Source organism: Phycomyces blakesleeanus (assembly GCF_001638985.1).
Source record: "Phycomyces blakesleeanus NRRL 1555(-) unplaced genomic scaffold PHYBLscaffold_29, whole genome shotgun sequence".
Taxonomy (NCBI): Eukaryota; Fungi; Mucoromycota; class Mucoromycetes; order Mucorales; family Phycomycetaceae; genus Phycomyces; species Phycomyces blakesleeanus.
This window is the reverse complement of record NW_017265162.1, coordinates 11,055-25,866: the sequence shown is the minus strand read 5'-3', so window position 1 is coordinate 25,866 and position 14,812 is coordinate 11,055. Positions and strand designations below refer to the sequence as shown.

At 36.3% G+C, this 14,812-nt stretch overlaps 3 protein-coding genes across 3 annotated transcripts; 2 read left to right on the top strand and 1 right to left on the bottom strand.

The window, feature by feature from the left end:
- Window positions 1-349: 349 nt before the first annotated feature.
- Window positions 350-2,344, top strand: PHYBLDRAFT_183491 (hypothetical protein). The gene is made up of 9 exons (XM_018438776.1): window positions 350-570; window positions 650-864; window positions 923-956; window positions 1,010-1,268; window positions 1,327-1,518; window positions 1,584-1,683; window positions 1,760-1,793; window positions 1,869-1,881; window positions 1,957-2,344. The coding sequence occupies exons 1-9, from the start codon at window positions 497-499 to the stop codon at window positions 2,215-2,217; spliced, it is 1,182 nt and encodes a 393-aa protein (XP_018285459.1). The 5' UTR covers window positions 350-496; the 3' UTR covers window positions 2,218-2,344.
- A 33-nt stretch (window positions 2,345-2,377) lies between these two features.
- Window positions 2,378-4,394, bottom strand: PHYBLDRAFT_69285 (hypothetical protein; the record flags this gene model as incomplete). The annotated part of the gene is made up of 10 exons (XM_018442073.1): window positions 2,378-2,415; window positions 2,479-2,547; window positions 2,602-2,988; window positions 3,046-3,237; window positions 3,317-3,400; window positions 3,469-3,641; window positions 3,692-3,765; window positions 3,839-4,022; window positions 4,107-4,243; window positions 4,374-4,394. 10 exons carry the CDS (start codon window positions 4,392-4,394, stop codon window positions 2,378-2,380), a joined length of 1,359 nt encoding a protein of 452 aa, XP_018285458.1.
- A 6,958-nt stretch (window positions 4,395-11,352) lies between these two features.
- PHYBLDRAFT_151317 (hypothetical protein) lies at window positions 11,353-14,812 on the top strand (the record flags this gene model as incomplete). Its single annotated transcript, XM_018432666.1, has 6 exons — window positions 11,353-11,494; window positions 13,747-13,955; window positions 14,008-14,090; window positions 14,118-14,313; window positions 14,390-14,539; window positions 14,648-14,812. 6 exons carry the CDS (start codon window positions 11,353-11,355, stop codon window positions 14,810-14,812), a joined length of 945 nt encoding a protein of 314 aa, XP_018285457.1.

Genomic DNA, 14,812 nt, shown 5'->3' with positions numbered 1-14,812 from the left:
ATGCATTAAATAATCCATTAAATTTTTATTTTCACAGTGCGTATTGAGTCCAGACAAAGTTTATTTTTATGTACAATAAAATAGTTAGTGATATAGTTTCATTACTTTACTTTCATTAATGATGCATAACATATTAGCAGTCTGGGGGCTATTAGCGAAAAAAACAGTATAATGTTGCCGTTAATATAAACATTAAAGATTACTATGGCCTTTTAGACACAAAGTCTCTATTTTTATTTTCTTTATGAAAAAATACGGTAATGTGTAGATAATTTATCAAGCCTGGTCCGTAAATTAGATAGTGACTAATATATCAAGCTTGCTTCTGAATTATTTACAGGTTTTTAAACGAACCCTGCTTTTTCAAAAAAAGAAATAAGAGCTAATTGGCTTCAACTTAAAATTATTTTTAAACAGTGCTAGTTTGCTTGTATTCAAATTACAGCAATTTATTGTCAATCTCGGGTGTTGAAGCTTAAAATCATTCGTTGTCATCATGAAAATCTGGAATGCCGTCTTCTTAGCTGCTTTTGCATTCCAATGCAAAGTACTTGCCTCTTCAACAGACGCGTAAGTTTCTGGATTAACACCGATTACATCGATTCATGACGGGAAACAAAAGAATCTTAATCTTACTTTTTATATATAGAACCGATGGACTTGTAAAAGAAGACCCATTGCCTTGTAATGGGTTCCCGGAAGAGAGAGATATTCCGGCAAACTATTTCTTCTATATTGGCGCACACGTTAATCGGTTGGATAGCCCAACTGGATTTAACCACCAGACAACAGATCAATCAACCTCTTCATCAAACAATCCATCTATTACTCAGGATCGCACTGTTACGGAGATGCTTGATGATGGCAAGTACATAAACCTAACTAATAAACACAATAAGCTAAACATATAAAGAATATCTAGGTGTTCGCCTGTTAGAAATATCATTATGCAAAGGGTAAAAGATACTTTATTCCAACAAATTATAAATTTAACAAGTATCTGAATTAGAGCCAATGGAAAGACATTCTTGTGCTCTGCTATTGATCAAGAAACAGATCTACATAACAGAGAGCCTTTCCGGGATTTTACGGATCAGCTTTTTGAATTTATTCAGACACGCCCAAAACAAATTATTGTTACCCATATTTCCTCGAATGCTTCTCCTGAGAAACAAGTATCTATTAAAGATATTGAAAGTGCTATTGACGAAGTGTGCAAGGTTCACACAGAAAGAACAGAGGGAACAGATCTCTTCAAAGAAGGAGAGGTAAATATTCAATATTGTTTTATAAGTTTGTATGTAATAACTAAAAAAAACATTATAGTGCCCCTTTATTTATGCTCAAAAGGATGCTAAACGCATATGGCCAACCTTGGGTGAGCTGGTGAATTATGACCCAGAGATGGCTCAGTGGGAGGGAGATGGTGTAGACGTCGGCGTAAAAGGCATGCTGATATTTACACATTCGGAGGAGCTCATCGAACCACAAGGCTACACCTCTAGCTACTTCTCTGAGGTAATGATACATTTACATGACAAAGACCTACCGTTATAAACTAGATAATGTGTTGGTCTTGTTAGGTATTCTGGAAATCATCCTATGTCCCTGGCCAGGAACCTCAAGATATTAAAGATCGTCTTCATTATATGTGCAAGAAAACAGGGGGAATCAGCCTTAAAGGTGCGTCTGAGTTTGTAAAAAAAAAACACACCCACACACACACACAGACGAACCTAACTTTGGGGATATTATTTAGCTTATCCCGATACTTCTTCAACAGACTATGTCAGGTAAATAAAAAACGCATGTGGATATTTTCGATTATACACATACTAACATATTATATGCTGTTAAAATGTATAAAGTGCAAACGAAAAGGTAATATACAAACAATTTAGTAAAATATTGGATATAACACCTTAACAAGGACCTGACTCTTGTTTTTTGTTTTAGCTTTATGAGCCTAGATTATTGGAAGAGTTGATTTCTGCTCCTGATGGATGTAATTTCAATAACGCGCCCATGCACACCTACTTCAACTCGATAATCGTTGATTTTTACCAAAAACACCTACCCTATCTGAAAGAGCTTCAAGCTCGCATGGTAGCCATAAACTTCTCAAAGTGGGATAATGTTGCCAAGCCTTTTACACCTTCAAAACTTCTCCCAGAACAGAAACAAGAGCCCGTGCACCATGAGAGAGATGAACTTTAAAGATTCTGTATTTATTTATTAGAATCCGCAGTAAAAAAATGTTGGCAAAATATTTGTGCTTTGCATTAAATTCATTGCTGCGATACCAAAACTAAGAATATCAATAAACATGATATTTATAACAAAAGATTCAATGGGGGTATTGAGAGTGAAAGCGTAATTATATATGGTCGACATGGCTGTATTGTTTGGCATGTTCTAAAAAAACAATTATATAAGTACAGCTGTTGGCAGAGAAAATATTCGTATCTATACAATTACCACCATCTTCAGCCCACTGTACAGTGCATTCTTCGCCCCATTCGCATACATCGCGAAGACCTATGTGTGCTAAAATGATAAATTAGTCAGTATCCTAGTAATGTGATTTAATCAGCCTATTACCTGGAAGAGATTCCACAGGAATGTTTTTCCAATAACCAAACAATTGGCCATTTGTTATATCATTAGCACAGGAGTAACATGCCATTAGGTGTCCAGATGGGTGATTTTCATCCGTAAATCCATTTAATCTGGAGGAAACTTGGTTACGAGGAATACCAGGCTCAACTAGAGATCGTCCTTGTCGATCCCCAATTGATGTATTAGATGTAGTACGTGATGTGGGTGTACTATTGATGTTCTTTGTGGTTGGTTCATGAGGTTTTTGTGGTCGTTTAATAGTATTTCCTCGTGGTGCTATGACGTTTATGGATGTGAAGTGCTCTCTTCCAGCATTCTCGATCTGGCGACATATGTCTTGGGCTGGGAGAGTAAGTGAGCTTGCGGCAGCTATAGTAATATGTAATGTTAGATATTATCAAAGGATGTTTTAGTGACTCTACGTACAGCATATATAATCTTGGCTATCAAACATGTCAGTACAAGATTTCCATGCCTCCTTCCACGATATTTTATTATCTTTCAGGTACGCTTTTAAGTATTTTATCTCGACAAAATTGAGATATCCTTCTTCTGGAGAAGATAGACTCGAATCTTTGGTCAGAAAGATCTGTTCAAAGTCATCAAGATCTCCTATATCTAATATAAATGATTAATAAAAATAAACATTCAAAGCATGTTTTATACTAGGGGAGACTGCTAATGTATCAAACTATACCTTTAAGAAGAAACAGCTTTGCTTCATGGCTATGATTAAAGCAACCCCAGTAGCTATCACAAGCTACTACGCCACAAAAACTACCTATATAAATAGTTTCTATAGGTATAAATTGCAAGGTAATATGTTCCATTTAACAGTTTGATTCATACACGCTTGATCTAGTGCAGGCATTCCAAATGTACCCCGGGCAGGCATATATGTCTGACAGAATGTACAGAACAAATGACCGATTGGATTTAGCTCTGAAGTTGCGTACCCTGCTTCAAGAGGTACTGGGCACATGTAGCCCGTTGGATTATTTGGGATGCAAGAACGACATGGTCTACAAAATCGATTGGTTAGTAATAGTGCATAGAAGATTGGTAATATTACTTGTAGTCGGTCACTGCGAAGTTCTTCCTGTCCCATCTAAATTGATCATATTCTACTGCTTGGAAGGTTCTTGCCTAAAATGAATCAAATAAGATAAGACGTTTATCAATAAAAGATAGTATGTTTACAAAAGTATAAATGTCTTACCATTATGGCTGCTGTAGAACGTGCGTTGGGTGACTCCGAAGAGATTCCTGATTCCTCATTTTTCATCTTCTTTATGTCTAAGTTAACTTCAAGATATATTCGTAAAAAACTTGATGCCATGAAATTCTTTCTAACGCCTTGTACTTTCTCTCGGCATATTGGACAATTTGTCTCAGAATTAGCTCTAAATATATTCTTGGTTTTGTCAAATAGCTAGCTCAATTATTTTCACACGTCTTCTCTTTTTCTTCTTTATTGTCTTTCTTACCGAGAAAGATTCTTAGTACATTGAAGACAGTATGTGTGAAGGCATGGGATAAAAGATACTGGATCACTGAATAGATCTTGGCAAAGAGCTATGTAGCGGTCATTCGAAATTAATTCCTGATCATAATGGAGACTTTTCTATGCATGATGGTTCGATTTCGTTATACTTGCCACAGGTAAGTTCGGCTGCCATCTCTTTCTGTTTGGTGCAATTAGCACATCGCAATCGAGATATCACACCTCATTGGCGAAATTTAGTATAGCTTACATTTCTACGAAGAGACATCATCGTAAATTGCACGCCTAAAAGATCTCGACCGAGCTTGGCCAGTTAGACCTCTTTTATAAATCGGCTGTTCAATTCAACATATCCCAACATCTCGTTACTGAAATTTGAAACGAATTCAAATTAAATATTTCCGTGTTATATAAAAACTTACAGGGCTTATGGAGTGATAGATCGAACAACACGAATAGGCCGAAAGACTATATTTGGAAGATTTTAGAGCTTAAATGATATACGGCTTCTAAAAGCTGTAACAAATGTTCTCACAATAATATGTAAAACACATATTTTGCTAAACCCTTTGTTGAAAACTATATCACTGTAAAAAAAAATCTATAAATAAAAATCATTTTGTCCATTATGCAATATATATACTTTTGACCAATTGGAGCGCTGAAATATCACACCAAAAAAGTCTAAATTATGAAAATACTTGTATTTTATTGGTTTAATAAATCCCAGAACTTCATTATTCTACACATCTGATTTGCTTAAATAAGTGAATCTAATGACTTTATACTTAAGTTCTATTGGCTCAGAATAATGTTGCCAGGTGGCAATTTTTAACGATTTTTGCCAGGTCGGTAGTTTAATACCTGCCATTTCTTACAGTGTAAACCCAAAAACAAGATTGTGACTTCCTCTTCCTCTTAGAATTGTTAAGCTCAATAAAAATTTTGCGGCCCAGCCTCCTTACAAAAAAATACACATAGGTTGTTTGCACCACAAATTGATAATATCAGTCTACAAAAAGATTTTTGTTTGTAGGAAGTCGTAGGCTCTAATTTACCAATGAGCCTCTACACAGTCTACAAAAAAGACATAAAAAGCAAACCACCTTATACTCTATATTTTATAATGGTACAGCCAAGATATCGGTGGACAAGCTGGTTTGTGCGTCTATATGTGAAGAAAGACTGGGATGTATACACTACACATATACACCTTGGAGACAGGTATTTAACCCAAAAAAAAAAAGAAAAAATGCCCTTATTAATTTAAATTTTCCCATTTTTTTTTTTCTTTTTTACTTCTTTACACCAATTTACTATCATAATTTTAATTAATAAATCTGAAACAAAGACTTCAAGTATGCTATTTAATGGAACACATAAAAAGTATCCTATGTATTTTTCTTTTCTCTTAAAGGGCAATATAAAATATCATGACATATATTACACAGCCGTCCATTTCAAGAGTGTCTGCCAAAGTCATTGCCTTTTTTCTTTTTCTTCACTTTGTATATGCTTTGGGTTTTGTGCAGATGCTCCAATTAGTGCTTGTTTATATACATGATTATATAGTTCTCTCTTGTATGTAAGTACACTCCCTTTCAGAAAACCGGATAATATTTTTCTGTTTAGGCTACTATTTTTGACGTAAGGTGTTTGACTCTTTTTGTATAGTTACCAAGTGTGTGATTATACTTATAGATAGAGTATCCACCTTATGTTGAATTTATAAACAGAACAGAATACCAATGCAATGGTATAAGAAAACGGAAATAAGAAAATGAAGTTTTAATTGATTCATAGATATCTAATGTGTATCAAATCCATCTTGTCTAGTTGCTTATAGCTTGGATCCAATTTAATTTTAATAAAAATCTTGAACAGGAAATATAATTGGGTCTTTTATGGAATTATTTCAGAAATTGACTGGAAAGTATACAACTTCACAAGCATGGCTTCAAACTTAACTTAATAAATGTCGACTTGCGCACAGTTGGTGGGTAGATCCAGTACTGTGTCTGCTTAAGTATGCTTAATTTATTAATCCAATTAAGTAGCTATATATACATATGATTCTAAAGAAATGATTTACCCATTTAATACCTGTTCTGAATAGTAAAGAAGTCTCTACAGCTTTAGAGATATGACTTGACAAGAAAAGAGAATGAATATTGATATTCCCTAGCAGCTATTTAGCTCAAGCATTGATAACCGGAAGATTGTTCTTTCAAGAATGATGAAAAGAGAATTCAAGTGATGTGTTGGGATGGACTTTATTTCTTTTATCTTTCTAAGCTTATAAAAATATTCTAATAGGTAATAAAGGTAATAAATATAATAATAAGATGCTGAGATAAACCATACTTCTTTATTTAAATAATAAAATTATGAGTAAAAAAGAAAAATTGAAAGAGATAAGCACTGTGATGGTTTGTTGTTACAATTTGTATGCCCTTTCAATTGATGGCTATCAGTTGTAAAAGTCCTATGTTTGCCAAGGCCACGGCTTAATCATTTTGTTTACATAATTGATACAAGGCACATTTGGAAAGATATGATATCTTTGAACCAGCCGAACGTTTGAATACATGCATAACATTTCAGTATTATATTAATTAAATAATATTATTAATATTATTGACTGTCAACTAATCATCTGTTGTTGTTTCTTTAAATGAAAATATATTCCTACGCATATATATATATATATAGAGGGATAGTCATTAAAAGTTACAAGCATTTTATCCGATGGTATGATTTTGCTGATCAGTATTATTTAATTTATCAAATTCTTCCTCTCTCTTTTTTCTTTCTTTCATGATGCTCTGATATTTGTACAAATCTATAGAGTATATAATCTATATCTCATATAGTAGAATAGCCTTTAAGCTTTGTACATTCTCTCATTTAAATTCGTTGATGAGTATCTAAATCATTGTGCTATTAAGAATTAAATCTACTTTGTCCACCAACTATTGCCTGAGATACTATTATATATTGTATTAATGTCTTATTTGTGGTAAAACTATTTTAATTGTTTTATGAATAGAAAAGAAAAAAATAACGGTATAAAACTCACCGGCTCTTTTTATTTTACACATATAAGTATGCAACAAAATATGTTAGGAAGCACTGTTAATTTGACTCGGTAATTTGCACATACTCGTTTTAGCCAGTCTAGATCTTGGCTTATATTGTTGTTGTTGTTGTTTTCATAAGAGAAAATAAGTATTTGAATCTATTGTAAAATAATAATAATAATAAAGGTAGTAGCAGCCCTAATACTATGTATGTCTTATTACAATATCAGCAAATAAACCAAAAGATATACATACATACTTCGTAGCTTTTATGTAAAATTTTGAATTTTTACAAGTAATTATATGCCATATTTTTTTCCAACAAGACATTCCAATGCAAAAAAAAAATGAATGAAAAAAGTATATATAAAGACCATTTACTCGCTCTTCCTTTTTTTCTCTTTATACCCTCTTATCGCTTGTAATTCCACAATGCCACAATCTACTGCCTCCAGCAACAGCAACAGCTACAGCTCAACCAACTCTTCTTCACCCTCCTCTCGCCCATATGGGTCTTATCTCCTTTCCCGTTTTCCTCATCTTCGCACGCCTTTGGCGAGTGACTTTGAGGCATTTGCCTTCCAAACTACCACAAATAATGTTTCTTCAGGCTCCCGCACTCCTTGTGAGAGTGAAGAAAACATTCTCTTAGTGGTAGGTACTCCTTCCGGTGCTCCTTCTGGTACCTCTTCTGGTACCTCTTCTGGTACCTCTTCTGGTACCTCTTCTGGTATCTCTTCTGGTATCTCTTCTGGTACCTCTTCTGGTATCTCTTCTGGTACTCTTTGTGGTACCTCTTCTGGTGCCTCGTCTGGTACCTCGTCTGGTACCTCGTCTGGTACCTCGTCTGGTATCTCTTCTGGTACTCTTTGTGGTACTCTTTCTGGTATCTCTTCTGGTGCCTCGTCTGGTACCTCTTCTGGTGCCTCGTCTGGTACATCTTCTGGTACCTTTTCTGGTACCTTTTCTGATACCTCTTCTGGTGCCTCTTCTGGTTCTCCTTTGAGTACTCTTTTAGGCGCTTCTTCCATTGTTCCTTCAAAAAGAGTCGCTGATTTTGGTGATGACAGAGTTGGCACCGCCTGTAAACGTGCCTTTTCATTTCCTAGAGATTCAAGCAATGCTTCTGACAATGTGGGCTTTTTTGAGACTCTTTCTTCTGGTTCTGACCAGTCTTGCTCTTCTTACAAAAGAATTGTTGGTGGGCAATATGCTCTTTTTGGACAGGCTGCTAGTTGTTCAAGACCTGAGGTTTGTTCCGGATCACTTGTTAGTGATTCTGATTGTGGGGTTGTCTCAGAGGTGCCTGTTTGTTCGTCTGGTCATTCTGCTCATCCCAAAACGTCGGATGCGGCTGATCAAGGCAGTAGTCCTTCTAAAGCAGCTGACAAAGAATCCTCTGATCATTTGGGTAATTACTGAATTTACAAAACTTTTTGTAGATCCAATAATTCTAATCATAACTTTACATAATTATCATTGCTGCTTTTATTTAGTATCTTGCGAGACAAGAGGTACGAAAAGAAAGCTGTCATCTGTGGAAGATGAAACTGAGCTGGATAAAGAGCGTCCATCTATTCGTAGACGAGGGGGTCCTAATAAATGTTTTGCTCCTTCCCCCATCACCAAACGGGGAGGCAAGGCTTTTGGGCGGACCCCGATTGTAATATCAGACTATGTTTCTGTAAAAGGTAGGAATATTTTTATTATTAATACTATTATTATTTGTAGTATTTAATTTTTGCATCAATAATAATATCTATATTATTTTCTTTAGCTGCGATCACAGGAAAGAAGCGGCCTTGTCCTGACGATTTTGGCTACGATTTGTCCTGTTCGGAAAGAACCAAAAGAAAAATCGAAGCCCTAGACGCAACACTGCCAAAGAGAAGCAAAGTTGGGCGGAAACTCTCGACGAGCCTCCATTTGCAACTACTTCAATGGAGAAGTAAACAAATGATACTGTCAATAATTGACAAAAGAGAGGAGATTGGGAAAAAGAAGGCCTACAACAGTATGCCTAAGGAGAATTCCGAGGGTACTGCTGTTGTCTCAGCCAACACCATCTCTCCCTCGGTTTCTGGCCATTCTGGCCCTACTGATCCTCCTTCTCTCCCGTCGCCTCCCCCACCTTCTCTCTCATCTCTTCCTCCACCAGTTGTCTCGTCTCCTCCTCCTCGGTACATCTGGTTTCCTCCTCCTACTTCTCTCCCGTCTCCTCCCACTCCTTCTCTCCCGTCTCCTCCTCTTCCATCTCTCTTGTCTCCTCCTCCTCCATCTCTCTCGTCTCCTCCTCCTTCAGCTTTCTTGTCTCTTCCTCCTCCTCCAGTTGTCTCGTCTCCTCCTCCAGTTGTCTCGTCTCCTCCTCCAGTTGTCTCGTCTCCTCCTCCAGTTGTCTCGTCTCCTCCTCCAGTTGTCTCGTCTCCTCCTCCTCGATACATCTGGTTTCCTCCTCCTACTTCTCTTTCGTCTCCTCCTCCATCTCTCTCATATCCTCCTCCCCCATATTTCTCGTCTCCTCCTCGTTACATCTGGTTTCCTCCTCCTACATCTCTTTCTCTTCCTTCTTCCTCGCCTCTCTCATCCCCTTCTCTCTCTTCTCGCTCGCCTTCTTCTCTCACTCCTTCCTTTTTCTCGTCCCCTTCTTTCTCTTCCCCTTCTTTCTTGCCTCTCTCGTCACCTTCCTTCTCATCTCTTTCTCCTCATCCTTTTTCGACTCTTTCCCCTCGTTCTTTCTTGTCTCCTCCTCCTTCTTTCTCGTCACTTTCTCCTCCTCCTTCTCTTCCGTCTCCTCCTCCTCCTTTTCTTCCGTCTCCTCCTCCTCCTTTTCTTCCGTCTCCTCCTCCTCCTTTTCTTCCGTCTCCTCCTCCATGTCTTCCGTCTCCTCCTCCATGTCTTCCGTCTCCTCCAACTGAATTTGTCACCCAAGAGGTATCTCCTACGGCAGACATGGAGGAAAACCAGTTGACAAGGGCGGCAACATTTGCTGTAGACATCACAACTGCTATCCAGTCAAGCGTGATGTCTACAGCAAATGCAGTAGCGAGGTTCCTCTTCCGATAGAGGGAAGACCCTCAAAGCGGCGGTTCCTATAAGGAATATAAATAAGTGGCTCCGGCAGAAGCAACAGGAAGCAACAAGCAACAGATACTAACAAGCAACAGTTACTAACAAGCAACAGGAACTAACCCTACTAACAACTAACCCCACTAACAAATAAGTAGAGCCTTAGGTTATAAATCAAAACTCAAAAGCAAATGCTGAAAACCAGAAACTGCAAACAAAAAGCAAACAACACGTACCACACACTAAGCGCCAAATACCGAAAAGCAGAAAGCAAAAACAGAAACTTGTATTATTTGTATTATTTGTATTATTTGTATTATATGTATTATTTGTATTACTTGTATTACTTGTATTTTATTATTTTTAAATATAAATAGTTTTTACTATTGTTGAATTATCTGAAAAATAAAGTTTTTGAATAATATAGTATGTATTGAAAGATATGGATGTCAATAAAGGTGGAGTAGATCAAGTTTATGTACACAAGTGTAATAGGTCATTGGTTGATTTTTCTAATTTTCAAGATGATTTCTCAAGCATATTATGGACAATACTTTCTTTTCAATAATTTTGATAATAAAAAATACTCTAAATAAAGCAAAACGTATAGAGAGCATAGTTCAATATATATGTATTTACAAGAACGGACATGAAGCTCTAATAATGAGCTGTGCCCCCACGATCTGGAATTATTTGTTTAAGTTTATCTGGTATACTGGCTATAAAAGTTTCCAGAACTTGAAATGGTATCTTCAACTATGTCTTGTGGATTACTTCTTTAAATTCTTCTACGTTCGTTACTTCTGCTCTATTTTTGCAAAGCTACTTCGCCAGAAGAAACCAAATACGCTATATAGGATTTAGATCCAGACTCTGGGCAGACTAAAAATCAAAGCTATCTATGAGACACATGTCTTTCTTATATCATGCGGGATAAGCGCCCGTGTGGCATGGGGCGCCATCAACTTGAAACAAAAACTGCTTCATATAATTTATGAGCGGTTTCTAGTACCAGGAAAAAAAGTACTGCGCCAAACAATTGATGTACTTCTCTTAATCGATGTTTTCTTTTAATTTCACTAAATGGCCAAGAACCCTATCCCAAAAACAGCTCCGAACCATGACGGAACTCTTATCAAATTTGTATGTTTGGACAGTGTGTCTCTTGTCAAGCTTGTCGGACAGCTTCCTAATGACCCTGACTCCTCTATCATTGCCAACTACCGTGAAGATGAACTCTTCTGAACAGACAGCCGATTTCCACTCATCAACGGTCTAATTCACTTTGTCAAGGCATCATTTCAACCTGTTTCCCTTCTGCTTTTCGCTCAACCCTGGCTTGCGAGCTACTGGGTGAAAACTAAAGCCAAAAAGTTCCATGTTCTTACGAAATGTAGTCATGCAAATGGAGATTCCCACATAGACTAGTCTCTGATGCTGAGCCGCAATAAAAAAGAATGGCTCACTATCAAATGAGTGCACCATAAAAAATGTGTTCTCTTTGTAACCTTTGATTCTCTTCCTAGACATATCGAGGGCTTGGAAGCAACTTTATCTCTAAAAGCTTTTACTACATTTCCAACAGTGTTCTTTGGGATGTCAAGGGCTTTAGATATTTCTCCATAACCAGTATCCTTTTCCCACTGGCCTATAAACAGGCTCCTAATAAACACATATAGCCCTTATCTTTTGGATTTTGTCAGACTAGAACTTGGTGGAGTCCTTTTTTGCTTATTTTCTATTTGCTTAAGAGCTTTTGGTAGTTTTACAGAGAAAACAGTGTTTTGATAACGCATAAGAAATAAAAAAATCACAAATTTTGTGACCGACCCATAACCTAATACACTCGAGTATACATATGTGCAGAAATGAGTATATTAATATATTTAGCCGAACAATACGCATTAGTTTTAGGTGACCCGTATACTATGGGCAGAGTACCTTAGACACTTGGTCCGTGATGAGCCGATCACTAGAGTGGTGTCAAAGCAAGGTGCCGCAGATATGACTAATTTGCATTCCACATATGGCAATTACACATATATGCTATAAGTGTTTGTGTAAAGCTTATAGCTTTATAAAAATATTTTAAGGTCCTAAATAATCATGAATCTGATAAGGTTTCTCTTACTATAGGTACAGATATCTTTGGCACTAGAGTATAGGTACCTATCCACTACTTTCTGTTCAATCGTATCCAATCAAGAAAGCCTTTTTATTGCTCTCAACCTGTAACATACTATTCTAAATTTAATATCATGTAGTTATTAGGCTTGCGGTGGTATTTGCATATCAATATATGCTAAATTACATTAAAAATATTGGATAAAAATGTATCGAGCAAAAAGACATCGGTTATGTTAAACATGGCGGCTGGTATGCTTTTCTTTGACTATAAAAAGGATCAGAGGAACTTAATTTACATACCCGAAGCAAAACGATTTATTTGTAGACCTAGATAGTACTTTCCAAGAGTTGATATAATCTCTAGTAATTTTTTGTTATATTAATATACACTGTAGATAATACTACCATACATATAAAGAGAATAAAAGACAAATAGGTTTTACCATGACAATGCCAGCAGCATGAAATGGAGGCTGTTGATCTTTAGTGTGTTCGTGTGAGGGATGTTTATCTATAATAAAAATTATATTCAGTTAGATAAATATTAAAACAGAATATAATTAATAAATAAATAAAAGGCAAGTGTCTATGACAATAGAAACAGTCATTATTTTTTAGTTCTATAGTATTTTAAAGAGATTGTATTGCCAGAAAAACTGAGGGATGTAAAAGTGTAAGAGAGGCAGAGCGAGTGTGTGCTTGTCTATAGCAGTGAAATGAATTAGTTATTTTATTCTTTTAAAGAAATATTTTATTTCGCTAAAAAAAAAGTATGTGTCTTATTAGAAACACGCCTGAATATAATAAAATTTCGAAAGAGAGAGAGAAAAGAGAGAATACAACAAAAAATGAAACAAAAGTGAAAACAAAGAAAAGAATAATGAAAAAGACAAAAGGACAAAAGGACAAAAGGGCAAAAGGACAAGATAAAAAAGGAAAAGAAAAGAAGTGTGTGTGTGTGTGTATATTTGAAACAAAAAAGGAAAAGAAAAGAAGTGTGTGTGTATATATTTGAAACAAAAAAGGATAATATAATGACGGATTGTCATTCCAGAGTTACAAGAGGTTATTTTGGATATATTTACAGCTCCATCCAGTATACTTATATAAAATCATTATTTGCAATATCATAATACTTCTTGCACATACGCACACTTTCACCCATTCACTTACTCACATACCTTTTTATAGGTACGAAGTATATTATTAATTTGATATCAAACATTGTAAATTAAAAATTAAAAATTAAATAACTGAAAAACATGCTTTATTTAATATTATAGATCATGACTGGAATACGCCCAATTGCCCACCCATCCATCCGAATAATACAAAGATGTTTTGGCTAAGACGACAAAAATGGAGGAGTACAAGCCAATGCACATGATGAACTTACCACAACGCATACAGCCATCCTTGTTGGTTTCGGACAAGGCACTGGATCCCAGACATCTGTCTCTGTTCCTCTTGGTGGTTCTCTTGTTGCCGCCGGTTCCACTGACAGAATTCCTGCTGGTATCACCTCTGAGATCAGCCGTGAAAACAAAGCCAAGGTCTTTGTAAGTATTACTATATATAATATTTCAATCATTAAACATTTTTGTTAAATAGAAATTAATTCGAGGGTACATGCGGAAGGAAAAATTCACTTCAACTGAACCTGTCCTTGTCAGTGCAAACGAGGCAAACCCAAGGTGAGAAACTAGTATCTTCTTTAATAGAAGTCTCAGCAAGAAGATCGTTGCCAATTTCCTCGGTTATCCAATCCCAAAGCTTGCTAGGGAGGGCATAAAAACAGGCGAATTCCGTACTATGGTTCACACAAACTTCCGGAGCATAATTCTTAAGTACAGGGAAGATCTTATAGCACGAGCTGCTGCAAACGCTCGTGGAAGACGGGCTGCAAGAGAAACTGAAGTAAGTGTTGTTTTACATATCAGTCCGAATCAAACCATAGAATTAACATTAATATATATATATATATAAATTACAGCACTTCAACCGCCGCGTAATGGCGTGTGTGTCAAACAAGACAGCCATTGATGTTTTGATGGAGAAAAACTGTTCTGAGCTGATGATGGAATCAGCGTCATCTGAAGGCGAGTCAGATGACGAGTTTCCTGGGAGACCTTGCAAACGCATTGTAAAGGTTACCTGTTCTTTTTGGAGAAGTGATAAAATGAATAATTTGGCAAAAAAAAATTCTATTTTTGAATAATGTTTAACATAATATACATAACTATGTTTTTAGTTTAACAACCTCAACTTCATCATTGATGAAATTGTGAGAACAAACTTGGGTAGCAACATTTGCCAGTTGTTAGACAGAAATCTCACCCGCCTGTCTGAGAAACCAGTTCCCGATGACGTCGCATTATGTTTCCCCCCGTGGACCCTTAGAGATGGGCCACAATAA